This window comes from Leuciscus leuciscus, assembly GCF_965113295.1.
Source record: "Leuciscus leuciscus genome assembly, chromosome: 10".
Lineage (NCBI taxonomy): Eukaryota > Metazoa > Chordata > Actinopteri > Cypriniformes > Leuciscidae > Leuciscus > Leuciscus leuciscus.
Window position 1 is genome coordinate 36400243 of NC_138734.1, and position 19641 is coordinate 36419883.

General features: G+C 37.1%; 3 protein-coding genes across 6 annotated transcripts; 1 reads left to right on the forward strand and 2 right to left on the reverse strand.

Moving 5' to 3' along the window:
- Positions 1 to 89: 89 nt before the first annotated feature.
- Positions 90 to 6580, forward strand: tph2 (tryptophan hydroxylase 2 (tryptophan 5-monooxygenase)). Its single transcript, XM_082181672.1, has 11 exons — positions 90 to 1456; positions 1900 to 2043; positions 2198 to 2381; positions 2466 to 2605; positions 3081 to 3148; positions 4089 to 4285; positions 4392 to 4527; positions 4616 to 4742; positions 5092 to 5187; positions 5283 to 5416; positions 5571 to 6580. Exons 1-11 carry the CDS (start codon positions 1220 to 1222, stop codon positions 5743 to 5745), a joined length of 1638 nt encoding a protein of 545 aa, XP_082037798.1. The 5' UTR covers positions 90 to 1219; the 3' UTR covers positions 5746 to 6580.
- Positions 5353 to 8418, reverse strand: LOC309507478 (apoptosis facilitator Bcl-2-like protein 14). The gene is made up of 6 exons (XM_082181673.1): positions 8260 to 8418; positions 7780 to 7940; positions 7575 to 7664; positions 7377 to 7444; positions 7016 to 7279; positions 5353 to 6848 (listed from the first exon to the last, which is right to left on the reverse strand). Exons 2-6 carry the CDS (start codon positions 7916 to 7918, stop codon positions 6813 to 6815), a joined length of 597 nt encoding a protein of 198 aa, XP_082037799.1. The 5' UTR covers positions 7919 to 7940; positions 8260 to 8418; the 3' UTR covers positions 5353 to 6812.
- Positions 8419 to 11971: 3553 nt separating this feature from the next.
- Positions 11972 to 18237, reverse strand: LOC309508044 (uncharacterized protein). 4 transcript variants are annotated; one of them, XM_082182591.1, is made up of 7 exons: positions 17701 to 18235; positions 17393 to 17503; positions 16572 to 16679; positions 14708 to 14899; positions 14316 to 14472; positions 12891 to 13079; positions 11972 to 12622 (listed from the first exon to the last, which is right to left on the reverse strand). In XM_082182591.1, exons 1-7 carry the CDS (start codon positions 17879 to 17881, stop codon positions 12421 to 12423), a joined length of 1140 nt encoding a protein of 379 aa, XP_082038717.1. In that variant the 5' UTR covers positions 17882 to 18235; the 3' UTR covers positions 11972 to 12420. The 4 variants fall into 4 exon arrangements, with proteins under 4 accessions (XP_082038717.1, XP_082038720.1, XP_082038719.1 ...); XM_082182594.1 differs by having other exon boundaries at positions 17393 to 17568; positions 17701 to 17747; XM_082182593.1 differs by lacking the exon at positions 17393 to 17503 and having other exon boundaries at positions 17701 to 18237.
- Positions 18238 to 19641: the final 1404 nt, after the last annotated feature.

Consider the following 19641-nt stretch of genomic DNA (forward strand, 5'->3'; position numbering starts at 1 on the left):
TCTCTATCTTTTAGCAGTATTGGAACTCAATCTTTTTAAATAACACTAAACCCAAAATTTAACATACATGTCTATTGCACCTGCTGTTGTCCATGTCTTTGTCCAATGAAGAGAGCCATTTTGGGTTATGTAATATTACATTAGTTAATGTGTTACATAACTTGAGGTTTAATCAGGTAAGAGTACTTTGTAATTAGGTAGTCACTTAGATACAATTTGCAAACGCACACAAAAACAAAATGATTTAACTGTCTTAGTGAAAGTAAGTGAGGCAAATTTGCTCGGCTAAACTAAAGGCAATAGTTCCAACGGCAAAACTGTGGCTTGAGATTATTCAAAGTCGGTAGCCTTGGTTCAGTCGGCCTGCTATGACATTTGCAGATGAGATGGAGAGTCGGTGAAAATATTGATTGATGATGAAATGTATTTTATCCACTCATAACCACAGCCCACAACAAAGACACATGGAATCAACTTCCATCTCTTTCATTTCCTGTTCCACAGGAAATTGCCTCAGAGGAAGCTGATAGCTCACTGCTCACCACAGTAATGTTATCTCTCTTCTAGCTCCCTTTCATTAAAAAAAAACGGCAGCATTTTGTGCACTGACAAACGTACTTATTTGCCAAAACCATGAACAATATGCATCTGACCTCAAAGGAGGTGACGTTTACATAAATAATGCTGACATTTAAGTTCATACTTCATGGAAATGAATGCTCTAATCTCACTAAAGCTCTTATTTTCCTTGCTTTCTATGTTGAACATGTTTCTAAATCCTTCCTCTGAAGGACACACTGTACAAAGGCGTTTATATCTTACTAAAATGATGGGTGATGTCCTCCCCATCTTCTCCTTCACATCTGTAAAATGAAGCCACATTTATGTGAATCTTGAAATCTTGATGACTTTGCTCTAGATTCATTTCTCCTAGAGGGTGAGATGAGCTTATCCACTTCAATCAGGTCTTGGACGAGCCGACATTTCCTAATGGAAGAGCCATCCCCTCAAAAGCCAATATGAGTGATAGCCTACCCTGTGCGAGAGTCAACAGGCTGTGCAATGACTCAACGTCATTCGTCACAGTATATAATCCCAGCTCTGATACTGACGGGGGAGGAGTGTCAGGTACTGTGGCACATGCAAAGTGCTCCCTGTGATCTCCAAGGGACAGCTTAAAGAAAAATCGTCTGAGACAATAGTACCTTCGCCATAGGAAATGCAGGGAAAGAAGACATCTCAAGAGACAGTAACTATGTCCTCTGAACTACAAGCCAATGCGAAGGGGCCGCAGACAGCCCCTAAATCACCTATTGGGCTACTTAGGAAGAGGGGTCAAGATGTAGTTCCGAAGATGCAACCTGCTATGATGATGTTCTCCAGCAAATACTGGGCTCGGCGAGGACTATCTTTGGATTCAGCAATGTATGACCAACCACTCCTTCCAGCCTCAATGGTGGGTACTGAACAGTTTGATAGACCCTATTTTGGGCGCCACATTTTATATAGTCAAATTGCCATACTATTTGATTGTAGTGAACCCTGATTTCAAAAAAAAAAAAATTCTTCAAATAAATATTAAATTGCTGTAGTCTTTTGTTTTTTTTTAACTAGTTACTTGCATAAATTTACACTGGAAAACTTAGTGTCTGTTGGTTATTCTGGATGTAGAGGCAAATCCAATTGAATGTTTTCTTACAAAATTCAATTTTGAAAAAAAAATTTAAGTCGGTCAAGTTGTCTCTCAGTGTAAATTCTTCTTTTGAGTTTGTTAATAACCACTCTTAATTACCACTTTAGTTAATGTAAACTACTTAAATTACTTTAAAAAAAGCTTTTATCTTAACCCATTTCTGCATCTTAAGAGTTTTATATTCACTAAACAACACCTCCAAGCAGCTCCGCAGGACATCCTTTAATCGGATAGATGAAAGACCTGACAAAGAGGAACAGAAATCCACCTATGACCTTGGGAAATTAGCAGTGATTTTCTCCCTGAAGAATGAAGTGGGCTGTCTGGTGAAAGCGCTAAGACTCTTTCAGGTTAGTGAACACCTCATCCTTTGGTGGGGTAGATTAATAGTACACTTTAATAAGGGAACCGTATGCATAGTACTTGTTTAATAATAATACGTTTTGATTAAGACAGTGAAAATGAAACCAAAGTGACATCCTGCTGTTTGCTGTATGTTTAAAGGACAAACATGTGAATTTGGCCCACATTGAGTCTCGCAGATCCAAGAAAGTCACCAATGAGGTGGAGATATATGCAGAGTGCAACTGCACAAAAAAAGAGTTCAATGAGCTGGTGCAGCACCTGAAAGACCACGTCAACGTTGTCTCATATAACACACCTCAACAAGTGTGGTCTGCAGAGACCGGTAAGTTCTCTGTGAAAGAATTGCCAGTGTAATTGGGATTTTGACTGTGATATTGCTACTGATTCATCTGTCTCTTTATTCCAGACTGTTTGGACTGTGTGTGTGTTTTGGGAGGATTGGCAGATGGGGAAGGAATACCATGGTTTCCCCAAAAGATTTCAGAGCTGGACCAATGTTCGCATAGAGTGCTAATGTACGGCTCAGAACTGGATGCCGACCATCCGGTAAGTAAATCTGTTAAATGTTTAGTAGCCCAATGGTGGAGTGAACAATACTTTTACAGCATTAATTAATTATGGTTAATGTGAATTTCTAGATAGACTAATACATTAATATTTAAAATGGGTTGACATAGTATATTTATTGAATATTGCAGTGTTTATTATAAATTATTTATCTGTGCACATCTTTTTTTTCTTTTTTTTCTTAATCATGTGCCCTCAAACGACAGCTCTTCGCTGATGACACGTTTTTCGGCGTGAGGGCGGGACAATCTATCACTCCCATGATCCAATCAAAGTCCGATGGACAAAATCAAGTCCCGCCCTAATTTTTTTGTTTTGTTTAAGAAGCAGTTTCACTTGGATATACATAATAATAGGGAAGAAAAGACTATCGCAACTTCTGTTTCATGCCGACTTTAACTAATGTTAACAAATTGAACCTTATAGTAAAGTTATTCTCTGTTCTCTATTGCAGGGATTCAAAGACAAGGTGTATCGGCAGAGGAGGAAGTACTTTGTGGAGGTTGCAATGAACTATAAATTGTTAGTATAGATTATAATAGTTTATATTCTTTTGTAGTTGATTTTGCTATTGGGTTCTTGTAGCTCAATTATTAGAGCATGGCACTAACAACACTAAAAATAGATGCATAATACACTTCCCGGACCAAAAAAAAAAGTTGCCTAATTGGATTTAAATAGGCAAAGCTTAAGAATCAATGACTGGATCATTATTGCAGGGATTATTATATTTCTAGCATGTCATTTGTTTGGCAACAATTCTTCTAACCCTAATTGATGGAGTGTGTAGCTTTTCATTTCTTAGGAAGACACACCATGGTCATATTCTAGGACGACAAAAACCAAGATTCATCAGGCTCAAATTGTGAAAGACTGGTTGGGAGGGAGCATGAAGAATCATTTTCACTCATGAATTGGACCTCCAGAATTGGAGTCCAGACCTTAAATTCATTGAAAGTCTTTTGGATGTGCTAGAGTCGACTTTACAAAGTGCTTGATTCTTGCATTGTCAATATAAGATCTTGATCAATAACATCACAACATTTATTTCCATCAAGAGGTGCAAACATTTTTGGTCAAGATCTTGGTCTGGACTCAGAGGTGCCAATTCATGTGTGAAAATGATTCTTCATGCTCACTCCCAACCATTCTTTCACAATTTGAGCCTGATGAATCTTGACATTGTCATCCTGGATTATGGCCATTATGTGTTTTCCTACATGGTTGTTTAAGAAATGAAAAGCAACACACTCCATCAATTATGGTTAGAAGAACTATTGCCAAACATATCCAGTCATAGACTCTTAAGCATTTGCCTATTTAAATCCAAACAGCCAGGCAGTGTACATGACATGGAAATGACATGAAATGCAGTTAGAGTAGTAGTTGACTAACTGAAATGACAGTCAATTTTGTTCCCTTTTCTTGCTTAAAATGAATCTGAATATCTTTTGTGTAACAGTGGGCAGCCCATCCCACGAATAGAGTACACACCAGAGGAAGTGAAGACATGGGGAGTCGTTTTCAGAGAACTTACAAAACTCTATCCAACTCATGCCTGCCGCGAGTACTTGAAAAACCTCCCTCTTCTCACAAAGCATTGTGGATACAGAGAGGACAACATCCCACAGCTGGAAGACGTGTCTCTGTTCTTACGAGGTCAAATAAAAAATCTGTTTTCTTCTTGCATTATTAACTCCACTCATTCTATGACAAAGAAAGTCAACTCTCTTTAATGTGGTGGATTGGGTTGTGGCCTTTGCAGAGAGGTCAGGGTTTACCGTACGACCTGTGGCTGGATATCTGTCACCACGAGACTTCCTGGCCGGCCTGGCTTATCGAGTGTTTAATTGCACTCAGTATATACGTCACAGCACAGACCCTCTCTACACACCTGAACCGTGAGCAAAAGCCCCCCACTTTTATTTTCTGTGGAAAACTTCATTTTTTTTATCACTTCTAACCTGTTAACTGTTTTCATGTCCTCAGAGACACCTGTCATGAACTTCTGGGTCATGTACCACTCCTGGCCGATCCCAAGTTTGCTCAGTTTTCTCAGGAGATTGGCCTTGCATCTCTAGGCTCTTCAGATGAGGATGTGCAGAAGCTGGCAACAGTAAGTGTGACAGCAGCTTATTGAATTCTTAAATGTCATACGGAACTTGACTGGCAGGTTCCTAACTAGATACGGAAATAAAAAGGTCACTGAAGTTTTTCCGTGGCGTAAAGTTTGATCTATGGTGTTGAGTCGCATGCATTTGCATTGAAATCATATCAGTGGCTCTGTATGGCAGACTTTGAGACACAATTAGATCTGGGTATATAAAGTTTTTGGAAGTCTCAATATGAGTGTGTACATCTCATAAGGGTCTGAAGGAACTTGTAGATAATCTTGCTTCCAAACCTTTGAAATATGCAAGACAACATGTTTATTATGACATAAACCACTGTGCTTTTTTTTCCAGTGCTATTTCTTCACAATTGAGTTTGGGCTGTGCAAACAGGATGGTCAGTTAAGGGCATATGGAGCAGGTCTACTGTCTTCTATTGGAGAGTTAAGGGTAAGAAGCTCTTCGTTAACCATACATAAACACGTCAAGTATTCAAATGTCAAGTTAATAGTTAACTAAATGCATAATCCTCTTTGATTATGCAGCATGCGCTTTCTGAAAAAGCAAAAGTGAAGATGTTTGATCCCAAAACCACATGCTACCAGGAGTGCCTCATTACAACATTTCAAGATGTTTATTTTGTCTCTGAGAGTTTTGAAGAGGCAAAAGAGAAAATGAGGTAGAATATATATCCACTCAGTCATGAACAAAATTACATGAAAATCTTACAACAATCTAAAACTGTGTATAAGAGACACATTTGCTCCGTCACTTTAATCACATAAATGTATGTCATGCATATATCAATTTAATAAATTTTTCCTTCTAAACAGGGAATTTGCTAAAACAATAAAGAGGCCTTTTTCGGTCTACTACAACCCATACACCCAGAGCATTGATTTATTGAAGGACACCAGGAGCATCGAGAACGTGGTTCAAGATCTACGCAGCGACCTGACCACTGTCTGCGATGCCTTGGGGAAAATGAACACATACCTTGGTATCTAGACAAACAGTGTCACCAGTGCTTCATTGTAGAATACAAATACAACTGATTTACATGATTAAATTCAATTTACATTAATACTGTAACATTTGCAGTGATGTTGATTTATCTGGGCTAAACATCTATTTGTCTTGCCTTGTCATAAGGATATATGTCACATAAATTAAAGGAAAAGTTAACTTAAAAATTAAAATTCTGTCATTTACTCACCCTCAAGTTGTTTCAAACCTGTATGAATTTCTTTCTTCTGCTGAACACAAAAGAAGATATTTTAAAGAATGTCTGTAATGAAACAGTTAATGGACCCCATTGACTTCCATAGTATTTTTTTTCCCCTACTATGAAAGTGAATGGGGTCCATCAATCTTTCCATGTGTTCAGCAGAAGAAAGAAATTCATACAGGTTTGAAACAACTTGAGGGTGAGTAAATGATGACAGAAGTTTCATTTTTAAGTGAAATATTCCTTTAAGGTGTGAAATATTGCAACCATAGTCATCATATAGCAATCAAAACTGATCATCGCTACAATGTATTAAGACACTAAAGGAACGACAAAGAAAATGAACAGATTTAGTATTTATCTCGTCTTTGCCTCTTTGTGCCTAATGTTGTGCTTAAGACAGAATTATAACAGATTTGCATTTCATTTAAACTTCATATTGCTGTATGCAGCAAGTGAATGAAATTCATACGTACATATAATAATGAAAAATAAAAATAACTAAGCACTGTTCTGATTCCAATGCCATACTGTATTTGTATGTTTGTGGTGCTTGCTTTATTTGTTGCCAACAAAGCAAACTTCTCATCAATAAAGCATTATATTTTAGCATTATTTTGGTTTGCATTTTAAAAGTGTGCAGCAATGTGTTAAGGACACATTTAATTCACTACTACAATGTTATTTTACAATAAATGTTTAGTAATTTGCAAGTACATAGTCAGCAAGTACGTAGTCAATACTGAGAACATACATACTTAAATATAAAAAGTAAACAAAATATCATTCATATTTTATCATATAACTCACAGATCACTAATAACCATCCATTTCACTGTCGATCTTGTCAATGGACCTCGTCATTGTCATCAAAGGCTTTCTCCTATAGTGAATAAGATGTGACGTATTTAGTATATTGCACATTATTGTAATTATTTTATTTAGTAAGCTGCATTCATTTCTAGTAAACATGTTTACTTGTAACAATACTTTTCAACAATAGGCTTTGTGGAAATTGTAATTAAATGTAAATGGTGCATAAACTCTCACCCAACCACCGTGCTGTTTAACCCAGGGAGTGAAGTTCTTTTGCAGGTACTGAGCTCCGAATCCCATGACCCTGTTCATGGGGTGAAGGTCCAGGGCTCCGAGTCTGCTGGTGACCTCAAAGGTCAGGGCGATCTGCTCATGTTTGTTTCTGCTCTGAAGAAATTCTGGTACCACACTTTTGATGAAGGCTGTGGTCAGTTTTTCAAAAAACTCGTAAGAGAAAGTACTCTGCAGCTGTCCTAAAAGCACATGGTTCTTCTCAATCTGAGGAGGCAAATGGGACATTTAAGAATGTAACAAGATTTTATAACTACAAACTGAACAGTTAGACTACAGACTATAAGGAGATAATGATGATTACCTTCTTATTTAAGTCATCCCCTGATTTCTTCAGTAAGTCGACAATCTGCTCTATAACATCTGTGCTTACTTTTATAAAAACAAGGACATATGGCACAATTACAGTTTAGATAATTAATAGTGTAATGCAAGATTCTATTTCGATGACTTGTATGGCGATGTAAGAAGTGAATGTGTATAGTAGTAGCCTACACTTTACCAGAATCTGCCTCTATTCCATCGTCATCAAGAAGTCCGCTGTCTACAATCCGGGTCAGTTTTTCAGCCACATTTCCATATTTCTCACCACCTGTTTTTATTTTATTTTTTAATACAGACAATGGCATTCAAATGACAATACATGTTTTAAGAATCTCTGAAAGAGAAACAAAGTTATCAAGTACAGTATCTCTCTCTGGTCTGACCTGTTCTCTCTGGTGCCCCCAGACTGTACATACAGACACTTCGCCCCAGGCTGGTGCTTGGCTTTCTCTTCTTGCAGTATGTTTCAAGCAGTAGATATTCATCGCTACGTGTTATTGAAGGTGAATCCCCTTCCATCATGTAAAACAAACACTGACTTTTGCTGTTTGGATAAAGAGATTTAGTCAATCTCAGTGCAATTATGTAAAACACTTAATCAAACCAAAACAAAATGTGAATTTAACAAGACTTTTAACTGCACTGTTCCAGCTTGTAAACTGTAAGGAGTTAACGTTAGCTACAGCTGGAACTTTACACGACGTCAGTGATCATAGTTAGGCTACTCTAACATTAAATCTGAATGCAAAATGCACATAACTTTGATATGATTCTGTTATCGGACAGCATATAATCTGCCGAATGAATGTCACATCAATGTGGTCTCAATCATATCTTAACAGAAAATACACAACAAAACTGACCGGTAAACTTCTGTCCTCCGGAGTGTGCTGGAGTCGTACGTACGTCACGTACTGCAGTTTCCTTGTGACGTATACGGACGTTTTGTTACTTTCATTTTTGTGAAGTTGTCCCCAGACTTATTATTAGGGATCATATCATGCACAGCTTTCAACTGTTTTGAACATATTTTGTTCGATTTTAATTACATATCTTGAATATTATAAATTCGAGCTAAATTTAGCATAAATGTAGCCTATATATGGGAGAAATAAGCCCATGTTTTCATTTTAAAGGTAGAAGTTCGAGTTTGAAAAATAAGAAAGCTGTAAAATGTGTTAATATGTGCACAAATTTTAACTTTAAACCATATTGAACCTTTACAATAACCCTTGGTGGTGGTATTTGTAAATCCTTAAAACTAACGAAAATAATAAAGAGGTGACTGCTTGAATGATTTTAGAGCATGTAGGTCTATGTCCTCCATGGTTCCTGTTCTTTCTGACAACAAGCTCGTAATCACGACTTCAGAAGTGGGAAGAAGGAAATATCCAATAGCACGTGAAGGCAGCCCATAGAAACTAACAAGGCATCTTGATACTGTCAGTGTGTCAGTAAATGATGCTGCCTTCACGTGCTATCAGAAATTTCCCACTTCTTAAATTGAGATTATCTTGTTGCAACTTGCATTCAAATGCTTTGTTGTCAGAAAAAAACAGGAACCATGGAGGACACCAGGTTTATTCTTCTCTATTAATTGGGAAAATCTTATTAAAGCCAAAATTATATTAAGCGTCCCATATTCATTGACAACCATTTCAACATTCACCACGCTATCCAAAGTCAGCTTGCTGACTATTCTGGAATTTTGGTCAAATACAGGTTATTTTCACTGTGTATAATATACAATACATACAATATGCTTCAAATGAGGCTAATACAGGCCCACAATAAATGAACATTTATAAATATTAATATACATCACATATTATATTACATATATCAGGGGCATCTGCACATTTGCTGAGGGGCATGCAAGATCATTGTTGCCCCATAAATACAATATACAAAGATGAAACAAATTAAATAAACAGGGCTTTAAGATTTTCAGGTACAGGGTTCCCACAGGTCCTTGAAATTCTTGAAAGTTTGTGAATCTGAGGGGAAAAAATTCAAGGCCCTGGAAAGTTTTTTGAAAATAAACATAAATAGATACAGGTCAATGAAAGCGCTTGAATTTATTTTGTGCAACACATTTTCTGGAAAAAATTCCATATTATTCCCTGCGATCCGCTAATGTGTTATTTCGCCAACACTTCGTGGCCTATGCGTACTAGCTTTCTCGATTTACGATAGTTACGCGCATTTACGCGTTATGTTGTGTTTCCTGCGTGAGGTACTTTGTGTTGCACGTTGCCATGACGTTCACGCGCGAAAAACTACTACGATGCCACCCCAACGTTTGTTGTTGTTGGACACAACAAATGTGTCCCCACATTAAGTCCTTGAATTTGAGGGTATTGGACCTGGAAAGTCCTTGAATTTGAAGTTAACCACGGTGTGGGAACCCTGCTAACAGTTCACTAGTTCTACTAATAGCCTATTATTCATGTAGTAGTAGGCTATAATCAAATGTAAAGTAACACTATAGTCTTCACCGAATATCTAATTATAGATTAATCCTTGTTAAAGCTACAAAAGTTATTAGGTCAAGATCAGTGAGTGATTTTCTCTTTGTCTTTTGTTGTTTGATTAACATTAATGACAGACAGAGCAGGAATATTAGGCTGCTGTCACTTTAAGACCTAATGCACGGATCTAATGCTGCCTTCATGTGCTTTCAGAATTATCGTAAATACGAGTTTCCTAGTTAAAAATTGGACATGAAAGCATGATTTTGATTGTCACCAAGTAACAATATTCTGAATATTATCGACTAATAATCATTTTACGTAATCATGTTTATACATTTTTATATCAGCGATAACTAAAAGCCACCAGCAATTTACAGTATTTAAAGATTAAATAATCATTAGGAGTTAATCATTAGGCTATATAAGTTATTTTCAGGAGGGTTTTTTTATGTCATATATCAGATGAATAAGTCATAAAGGAAACTTCACTTGGGATGCTGTTGCTCTTGAGTAGTTGTTTGTTCTTTTTCAGCAATCTTCTTCCAGCAGGGTAGTTGTTTTGCACGGGACATGTAAAATACAGGCCCGATACAGGCCCCAAGACTGGGAAAGGCATTCATCAGATTCAAGATCAAACAGTCTGAGTCACTAACTTCTTTATCCTCAAGTGTGAGCACGTAAGGGGCTATAGCCAGGAGAGGTGCGTAGATTACAGCCGTTGGGATTAGAATCAATAAGGTGTTCTTAAGTGCTCTGTTTTTTATGGATGAGCCACTTCTTCCACCAGTTTGCCCTTCACCTGGACCTTTTTTGGAGAGTGCACACACAATGCCCATTAGACATGCAAGCATTATCAGTAAGGAAACATCAAGGATGATTGACAAGTACAGAGCTATTTTAGGGAGCCTTTCTTGGTAGGTAATCAGTGCAATGCCTAAAGTTAAGATCCAGATCACAGCCGAGCAGAAAACACGATGCTCCCATTTACTCCCTAGTTTCATGTAGAGGACTGCATGTGCTGCGGCAAAGTAGCGCTCCACACACATACTGGTCAAGAGGAGAGGACAGCCGATTAAGTTGAGGATAGAGATGGCCTCAGAAACTATGAGAAGCGTTCCAGTGGGTTGATTCAGAGAATTGTACATATAAAGAGGAAGACTGACACAGTAGAGTATGTTCAGCACGGCAAGATTGAGCCCCGAAACTTCAGAAGGAGACAAAGCTTTCTCACCCCTCACCAGCAGCCATAGTAGAGCCAAATTAGTTGGGAGACCCACCACGAAAGTTAAGATTTCCAGTGGCAAGCGAACACAGGAATAATCTTTTTCATTGCACTTATCCACAATGGTAAGAAACAACAACGGAAAATTGCTTGCATTACTGTAGATTGTGTGTGTATTGGTTTCATTTGATATGCTGTTTGTCATGTTGATTGAGCACTATAGAGAAACACAAAAAATTGCTTGAATTACAAAAACAAGGCAAATAAATTCCAAAAATGCATTTAAACTCTCATCTAAAAACAGTAATATTGTGAAATATTTTTACAATTTAAAATAACTGTTTTCAATTTTTATATATTTTAAAACGAACTCAAGTCTTCAGTATCACATGATCCTTCAGAAATCATTCTAAACTATTTAATTAGATCAATTTAAGGCGTCCTTCCTGAATAAAAGTAATGATTTCTTTCATAAAAAATCTTACTGAACCCACATTTTTGAATGTCTATATACACACACTCAAATAATAAATATATATTTAAATGTATAAGATCAAATAAAATAAGTTGTGAAAGTGTTATTGAAAATGTTGAGATATATAAACTGACCTTTTCAGGCTATGAGATCAATTTTACTGTTCGCTGTCCTTCTCTCTTCTTGACAGATCTTAAATATATCAGTTCTTGTTCTGTTTTGTCAATGTAATTTAAATAAATACAATTATTTGAATTTCTGTGCTGGTACATTGAGTGCATTTTGTCCACAACCCAATGAAAATGAGAGATTTTCCATTTCTGGTTTCGAAAAAACACATTTAGCAAATTTTACCCAAATCGACGAGGGCATCTGGACTCAATTAAAGGCAAAAGGAAAACAGATCGACGCAACAGTTTATTACAAATGAATCAGTGCATTTAAAGTGCAAATTTTACAGATAGATTTTAAGTTAACAGATGCATAAACTCTAATCAAGAGTACATACCGCTTCTTGACAATACATTATGAATATGATATTATGAAAATGGGTGGTAGTTAGCCACCACAAGCAAAGTACTATGTGCAAAACAAAAAGTTTGCTCTTATTTTCTAACAATATCATCAAAATGTCTTTTTACAGTTTAATTAAATTAGGTATGGTGCTATCAGATTTGACAAGAATAACCAGGTCAAGATATATTTACAATATAGCAGATATTAAAAGATATCATCAACATTAAAAATTTCAAAGTGCTTCTGGTTACGCTGACCAGTTATATCTGTGCAGTGTTTGTATTGTCTTGGCCACATTCAGTGCTGCTGATGAGAAAGTCGACTAATGGTTGCATGTCTATGGGTGGGTGACGGAAGGAGCGTGTGGGGTCTTGTTTTTGGGAGGTGTAGAAATCTGTACGTAAACTGGGGTGGTTGAAGAAGTGGAGGGGTTTGGCTCATTTTGAACCCTCTGGAACACAAGGGCTGGGTAGATTTGGCTGTTGGCGTGGTATGTAGGGTATGTGGCATTGGGGCTTCTCAGCAGACTCTCTTGACTCCTGTGCAGAAAGAAAGAGAATTTAGTGATGTACAAAATCATAGAAACTGAAGCACTTCTTATAGGTCTTATGGCTTTACACATCCTCCCAAAATATTACATAATAGTAGAAAATGTGGTGTGGTTGTAGCGAGTGGGCAAGGGTTGTGGGTTTCAATACACGTAAGAGGCCTATTCATTTACAGGAACGACAAGAAGGGAGGCTATTCCTGTTGTAAGTGTACTGTGAGTCTATGTGGGGAGAAATCAGCTAAATACATTTTCCTTACCTCTCATACCCTCTGTTCTCATAGGATCTGATGACCTCGGAATAAACAGGACTTCCAGGAGGCAGCGGTCGGTCAAGACGCTGGGACAGGCTGAAAAGTTTAGGCGGGGGGAATGCCTCCCAGTCTAGCTGCTCTCTCTCCAACCAGGACGGGCTCCTCCGTGTCCTAGAGCTCCGTGTTTCTCTTCTCCTAAAGGTAAACAAAGACAGTACCAACAAATTTAGTATTATGATTGAAAAAAAAAGTGCATCATTATAACTTTAAAACACAGAATCCACCAGTTTTACAGATAACGCTAAGGCGAGACTAAAATGGTTTTAACTGAAAGCAACTAGCACTGACAAATGTGACCCTCCCTGGATCACAAAACCCGTCACAAGTAGCACAGGTATATTTGTGGCAATAGCCAAGAATACATTGTATGGGTCAAAATTATCGATTTTTCCTTTATGCCAAAAAACATTAGGATATAGTAAATAAGTAAAGATCATGTTCTATGAAGATATTTTGTAAATTTTTTATCTTAAATATATAAAATGTTCTTTTTGTGAGTGAATGCATCATAATTGCGGACATAAATAGACAACTTTAAAGGCGATTTTCTCAATGTTTCGATTTTTTTTACACCCTCAGATTCCAGATTTTCAAATAGTTGTATCTCGGCCAAATATTGTCCATACATCAATGGAAAGCTTATTTATTCAGTTTTGAGACTGGTTTTGTGGTCCAGGGTCACATAATCTTAAAATATGTCAGTGCCATTGTTTTGTCTCAAGATGCACGGCAGTAATGTTTTCTTTATAAGGTAGTAATTAATGATGGTAGTATTTTCTAAGAACAAACCATTTGTTTTTAATTCATTTCACCAAGAATTCAAGGTCATTCTAATGGATGAATGAATTCAGTTCCCTAATGTTTGACAACCACAACGTGTCCAGAAATTTAGTCTTAACTTTGCCTTTATTTAAACGCTAACAAACGAATTTAAAATACTGTAAATGCCACTTGATTTGATAATTTGATATGTAATGCAATTATACATTCATCTTTAAGTGTAGCCAGTGTCCACATACTTTCTGGAGCTAATATATATTTGTTTTGTTTATCAGATGACGCAAAATCTTCAAAAATGTTTTCTAAATGTCATAATCATTTGTTAACAAACAAGTATTCATTACTTCAATGAGCTCATTGTATATGCATTAAATTATTACATTGTTTAAATTAATACATATTTAGCTGTGATTTTTTTTATATGTACATTTCTGAAATACATAAATTAGACTGTTACCTCTGATAAAAGATCACTCTAAATTGTAATATGGAATATGAGCTGCTTTGAAATATGTATTGTGAAAAGCGCCGACAAATAAACGTGAATTGAATTGAATATGTTATTGAAAGACACCACTCTTTTTTAATGACCTGCTTCTGCCCATCCGATGCTTTTCCTTCTTTTTGCTCATGCGCTCTTGACAACAGCAGACGATGAAGCACACAGTCATGACGAAGATGACGACCCCACTCACTACAGACACCAGTAAAGCAACTCGAAGTCCCTGGTCATTTGGCCGGGGGATACCTGAAAAAATAAAATAGTGTTGGTTTCAACAGATATGATGGCCAGTTATATTAAAACTGAGAGAAACTGTAAATATTCTTTAGAAAGAAATGTTCTTACAGATTTTAAATTCAGATATTTGCTTACATTTGGGGGAAATAAGCAAAGTTGGCAATGAAAATAATAATTATGCTTTTTTATTAGTATTATTAGGATACATTTCTTTCCATAAAGGGTAATTGAATGGCTGCCCTACTCTCACAGACTGGCAGGTAGCTGCTCCATCGTGGGACGCCTGCATGCAGGATGCATGTGATTTTCTCATGGCCAACCAGCTGGTAGCCCTCCTTACACCAGAACACAAGCATAGAGCCCACAGACACCCCTGTGCCGTGCTCTACGTAGTAGGATCCCCGTCGTGGGGGAAGCACAGAAATACACACAAGCCCTGTAGGAACACAGACAGACAGATAGACATGTATATAGATGAGATGAGAGCAAAGACTTTGAATATTCTGTGATGTGTTAAACTGTGTAAATTGCCTCATAACACATGAAATGGATCCTAATGAATCCTTCTGTGGAGAATGAATCATTCCAGTTGTTTTGCCTATGTTATAGATATTTTTTTCTGCCTCATGCATCTTGCTTGCATGTTTCCTTTGCAGTGAGACATCTCACCCATCTTTGTATCCTGTGGTAAACCACAGTGAATTTTCACTAATGTGTAAATGTCTGTCGTGTATTTGCATGGTGTTCTGTGAGTATATGTTGCTTTGAATCAGTGCCGGCATATCAGTGACTGTCTTCTATATCCAGCCTCTTGTCCCATGATCCCAGCTCACTATCAAATACTCCTCCCTCCCGTTTCTCCATGTTTCTGGAGAAGCAACTGATTAAATAAAGATAAGGCCCTTTATCAAATATTGATTAATTCCACAGTTTTCCTATTATTAAAAACCTTTGAAAGTGCACTTAGGCCATCCACTGACATGTCAGAGTTTTTTGAGCACAGGTCAGGAGAAATTATATATTAAGTGCTAAAAGTCTTATCTACCCAATTGTATCTGTCTATCCATATATATGTCTGTCTATCCCATTCGTATCTGTCTATCCATCTATAAATATCTGTCTCTATTTATATTCATCCTTTTGTATTTGTCTGTCTACCCTTATGAAAAATAAGTTAATTCAAGTGTGCTATTAGTATAAAAAATAAGTATACTTTCAGTCTACTTTTTATGTACTTCTCAGAAATATACTTAAAATTGCATTTTTAAGTATAATTAAATCTATTTATAAATAAGTCTATTCTATTTTATAATTAAGTACATTTGGCCTATAGTTGTACTAAATCTATTGATCGAGATATTCTTAAAAGTATAATTAATGAATATATTCAAAGTTAACTTGGTTTGTAGTTGTGTTTACTCTTTTGATTGAGTCGGTTATTAAACACTTTTTTCATATAGTTTTATTTCTATATTACGCATCTTTTGAAAGAGTACAGAATTTTCGGATTTTTTTTGTAGAAGAAGAAACAAGTGATAGAAGATTGCTTACACACATGTAAATTAACGCGATAATGAGATTTTCTCCACTTTTTGTTTAAATTGTTGCTTTTTTTTTTTTTTAATGAAACTTACCCACATTCAAGATGTGGGTAAAAGATAAAAAAGTTGATAAAAAAGGATGCATGAAGCTAGAATAAAATGTTTTTAAAATGGAAAGAGTTAAAATACAGTTAGAGGTATATTTCAAGTATAAACAAATAATACCTAAATAGAAACACAGTAGTATACTTAGTACAAAAACAATATATAAATAGTAAACTATATACAATATCTAAACTAAAAAAAATTATTGCTGGTGTAACTTAAAAAAAAGTTGGTTTAATAAATAGGAACTCAAAATATGTTATGAACCACATTAATTAATCTATCTATCTATCTATCTATCTATCTATCTATCTATCTATCTATCTATCTATCTATCTATCTATCTATCTATCTATCTATCTATCTATCTATCTATCTATCTATCTATCTATCTATCTATCTATCTATCTATCCATCCATCCATCCATCCATCCATCCAGTCTGTCTGTTAGTTGTTCTTACCTGTGTTATTTCTTGGATCTGTAGGTTGAGTTTGATGTTCTGGATTGATTGATTGCTCATCAGTGGTTGGATCAGAGGTGGTCATGAGCAGATTGGGTCTCACTGAGGCTGCGTGAATAACACAATCATTCCATACACAACCCACAAGTTTTTAGCTCCACACACCATGTACTGTATCAGAACAATTTATATTGGTCACATAAATCAAGTGTAGCGTCAGTTCTGGCAGGTCACGTTAGCCAAGCTCGCATCAGCTGACTCACGTCTACCTATAGGAATACAACGCTTATCACAGCATTCATATATAATCTCCTTCAGTATTATCAACAGCTATCGTGTTTCTCAGGAGCTAATTACCCTCCTCCATCCCCAGATCCTCCTCTTGTCAGTTAGGATTTGGCATTCTGATTCCCCTTTGAATCAGACTAAATTATGTTGTACATTAAAATTTTTGAATGAATGATATCTGCAATACATTCATGTTGGTTCTGTTCTGTTTCCCCTAAGGGGGGTTATTGCTGCTCTCCCTGCTCTTATCTATGCTATAGGCTGGATGGATGCGCAGGGAGTTCTTGCCCAGAACAGAACCATACCGCCAATCCAAACTGTATGCTATTGTCAATCGTATTTGACGATAGTAGTCCTGACAGAATGTCTGTCAGGACTATCTATCTATCTATCTATCTATCTATCTATCTATCTATCTATCTATCTATCTATCTATCTATCTATCTATCTATCTATCTATCTATCTATCTATCTATCTATCTATCTATCTATCTATCTATCTATCTATCTATCTATCTATCAATTGTTCTTACCTGTGTCGTTGCTGGGTGGATCTGTAGGTTCAGTTTGATGTTCTGGATTGATTGATTGCTCATCAGTGGTTGGATCAGAGGTGGTCATGAGCAGATTGGGTCTCACTGAGGCTGCGTGAATAACACAGTCAGTCCACACACAACCCACAAGTTTTTGTAGCTCCACACACCATGTACTGTATCAGAACAATTTATATTGGTCACATAATGTATGTCTGTCTGTCTGTCTATCCATCCGTCCGTCCATCCATCCATCCATCCATCCATCCATCCATCTGTCTGTCTGTCTGTCTGTCAATTGTTCTTACCTGTGTTGTTGCTGGGTGGATCTGTAGGTTCAGTCTGATGTTCTGGATTGACTGACTGCTCATCAGTGGTTGGATCAGAGGTGGTCATGAGCAGATTGGGTCTCACTGAGGTTGCGTGAGTGTGGGGAAACCACACCGTCAATCCACACACAACCCACAACAAAGACCACACTGAAGTCATGATCAAAGGCCCCCAGGGGCAGCAGCACAAAGAGTAGATATGTCCTGAGGTGATCACAATACTCCGTGTAGCACGCTAAACATCACTGATTATAATCCAGCCAGGTGAAGGAATATCACAAATAGCTTCGTTTCCTAAAGGTGTCTGTGAATATCCAATCTCATCCAACCTTAGTTCATCCAAGCTTATGCCCATAGCTCCAAAAAATGGCAGCTCCTTCTCTGTTTCTCCTGCTGTATTAAGCATAGGCTTCCTTGTGTGTGTACACAGCATCTGCTCTGCCTGTCCGCTCACTGCTGCTGTTATACTACAGCATACAGTGAGGCAGTCAAGGGTCTTACATAACATGAAGTGCACGTGTGGATGTAATTTTGTGCACTCTTAAATCCCCGATCTCATCTCTCCAGTAACTCGTGCACGCTCTCTCACTCTCTCGGGACACTCAAGGGTGAATCAGGGCATGTGGCTGTGTGCATGTGAGCCTCTGTCACATATCTGCTGAGAGAATGAAAAGAGAGCCACAATCTGCAGGCACACGGCATATTATATATTTATATACTCAAATCAACATGTTGACTTATAATGCCTCACAATTTCTTGAGCACCCCAAAGCAGAATAAACGTGTGTGTATAAACATAGCGTGATGCAGCAGATGGTGTTTGTAGATTGCACGTGGACCCAACACCAGTACGGTTGAATGAATTCTGTTCACTTGGATGAGCACAGTGGGTTTCAATCTCAGTGCAGAGAGCCTGTTAGACTGCGTGGGAAGTGTTAGAAGGATGCTATAGGGAGGTTTCCTCATTGCATAACACTGAAACCGTGGTAACAGTGTCCCGATTTATATATATCAGTATTTACGGATATGCATTCAATGCAGCTCCTTTTTCTTTTTTCCCCATCTATGGTCTGTCTTCCTGTATAATGCCTTATGAATGTTTGATAAATCACAGGGAAGCCACAGGATGTGTAGAGACACAATCAAATAACAGCTTCCAATGTTTTCAGCTGCATTCAGTGAGTTTTTTTAAGTTTTTTTTAAGTATTGGAACACTATTTTTTTACTTGTTTGTTGATGAATGCTGTGTTTCTCACATGTCACATGTCCTGATGGCACACTAGTTAATCTATGACTGGCCATGGATGTCAAATAATTACCAAGCATCTGCCCTAGTAATCCCTTAAGCTTTAAGATGCTTCATTGCATTTTTTGGTGAAATAGGATTCAAATCTTGTAAAGATGCTTCTCTGGCTCTTAAGAGATACTTTGATATTTTTCTGATATCCAGACTTTATGACAACGAAGGAACTAAAAGTCATAGTCATAGGCCCATATCAAGGATGATTTGTTTAAAACAAATGCTAGGATCCATAAGTCACTTTTTCTACTCTTTACACAGTTCTCCTTACCTACTTTCAGCTTGGCACAGCAGTTTATTTTTACATTTAAAATGCTCTAAAAGTACTAAATCACTGACAGGACTCCAGACTAACATTTGACAACAGTGGCACCCAGAGGTGGACAGTAACAAAATAAATTTACTTGAGTACTGTACTTAAGTACACTTTTTGAGTGTTTTTTCTGGAAACTTTTTACTTTACCTTCATACATTTGAAAGACAAATATCGTACTTTTTACTCCACTACATTTCTGTCAAGGTCCTTGATTAGAAAGTAGTAACGTCAGTCAGGGGATGATTTTGGTTGCAGGGGTTGCATTTTAGTTGGAAATGAAAGTCGGAGAGACGTTGGATTTTGG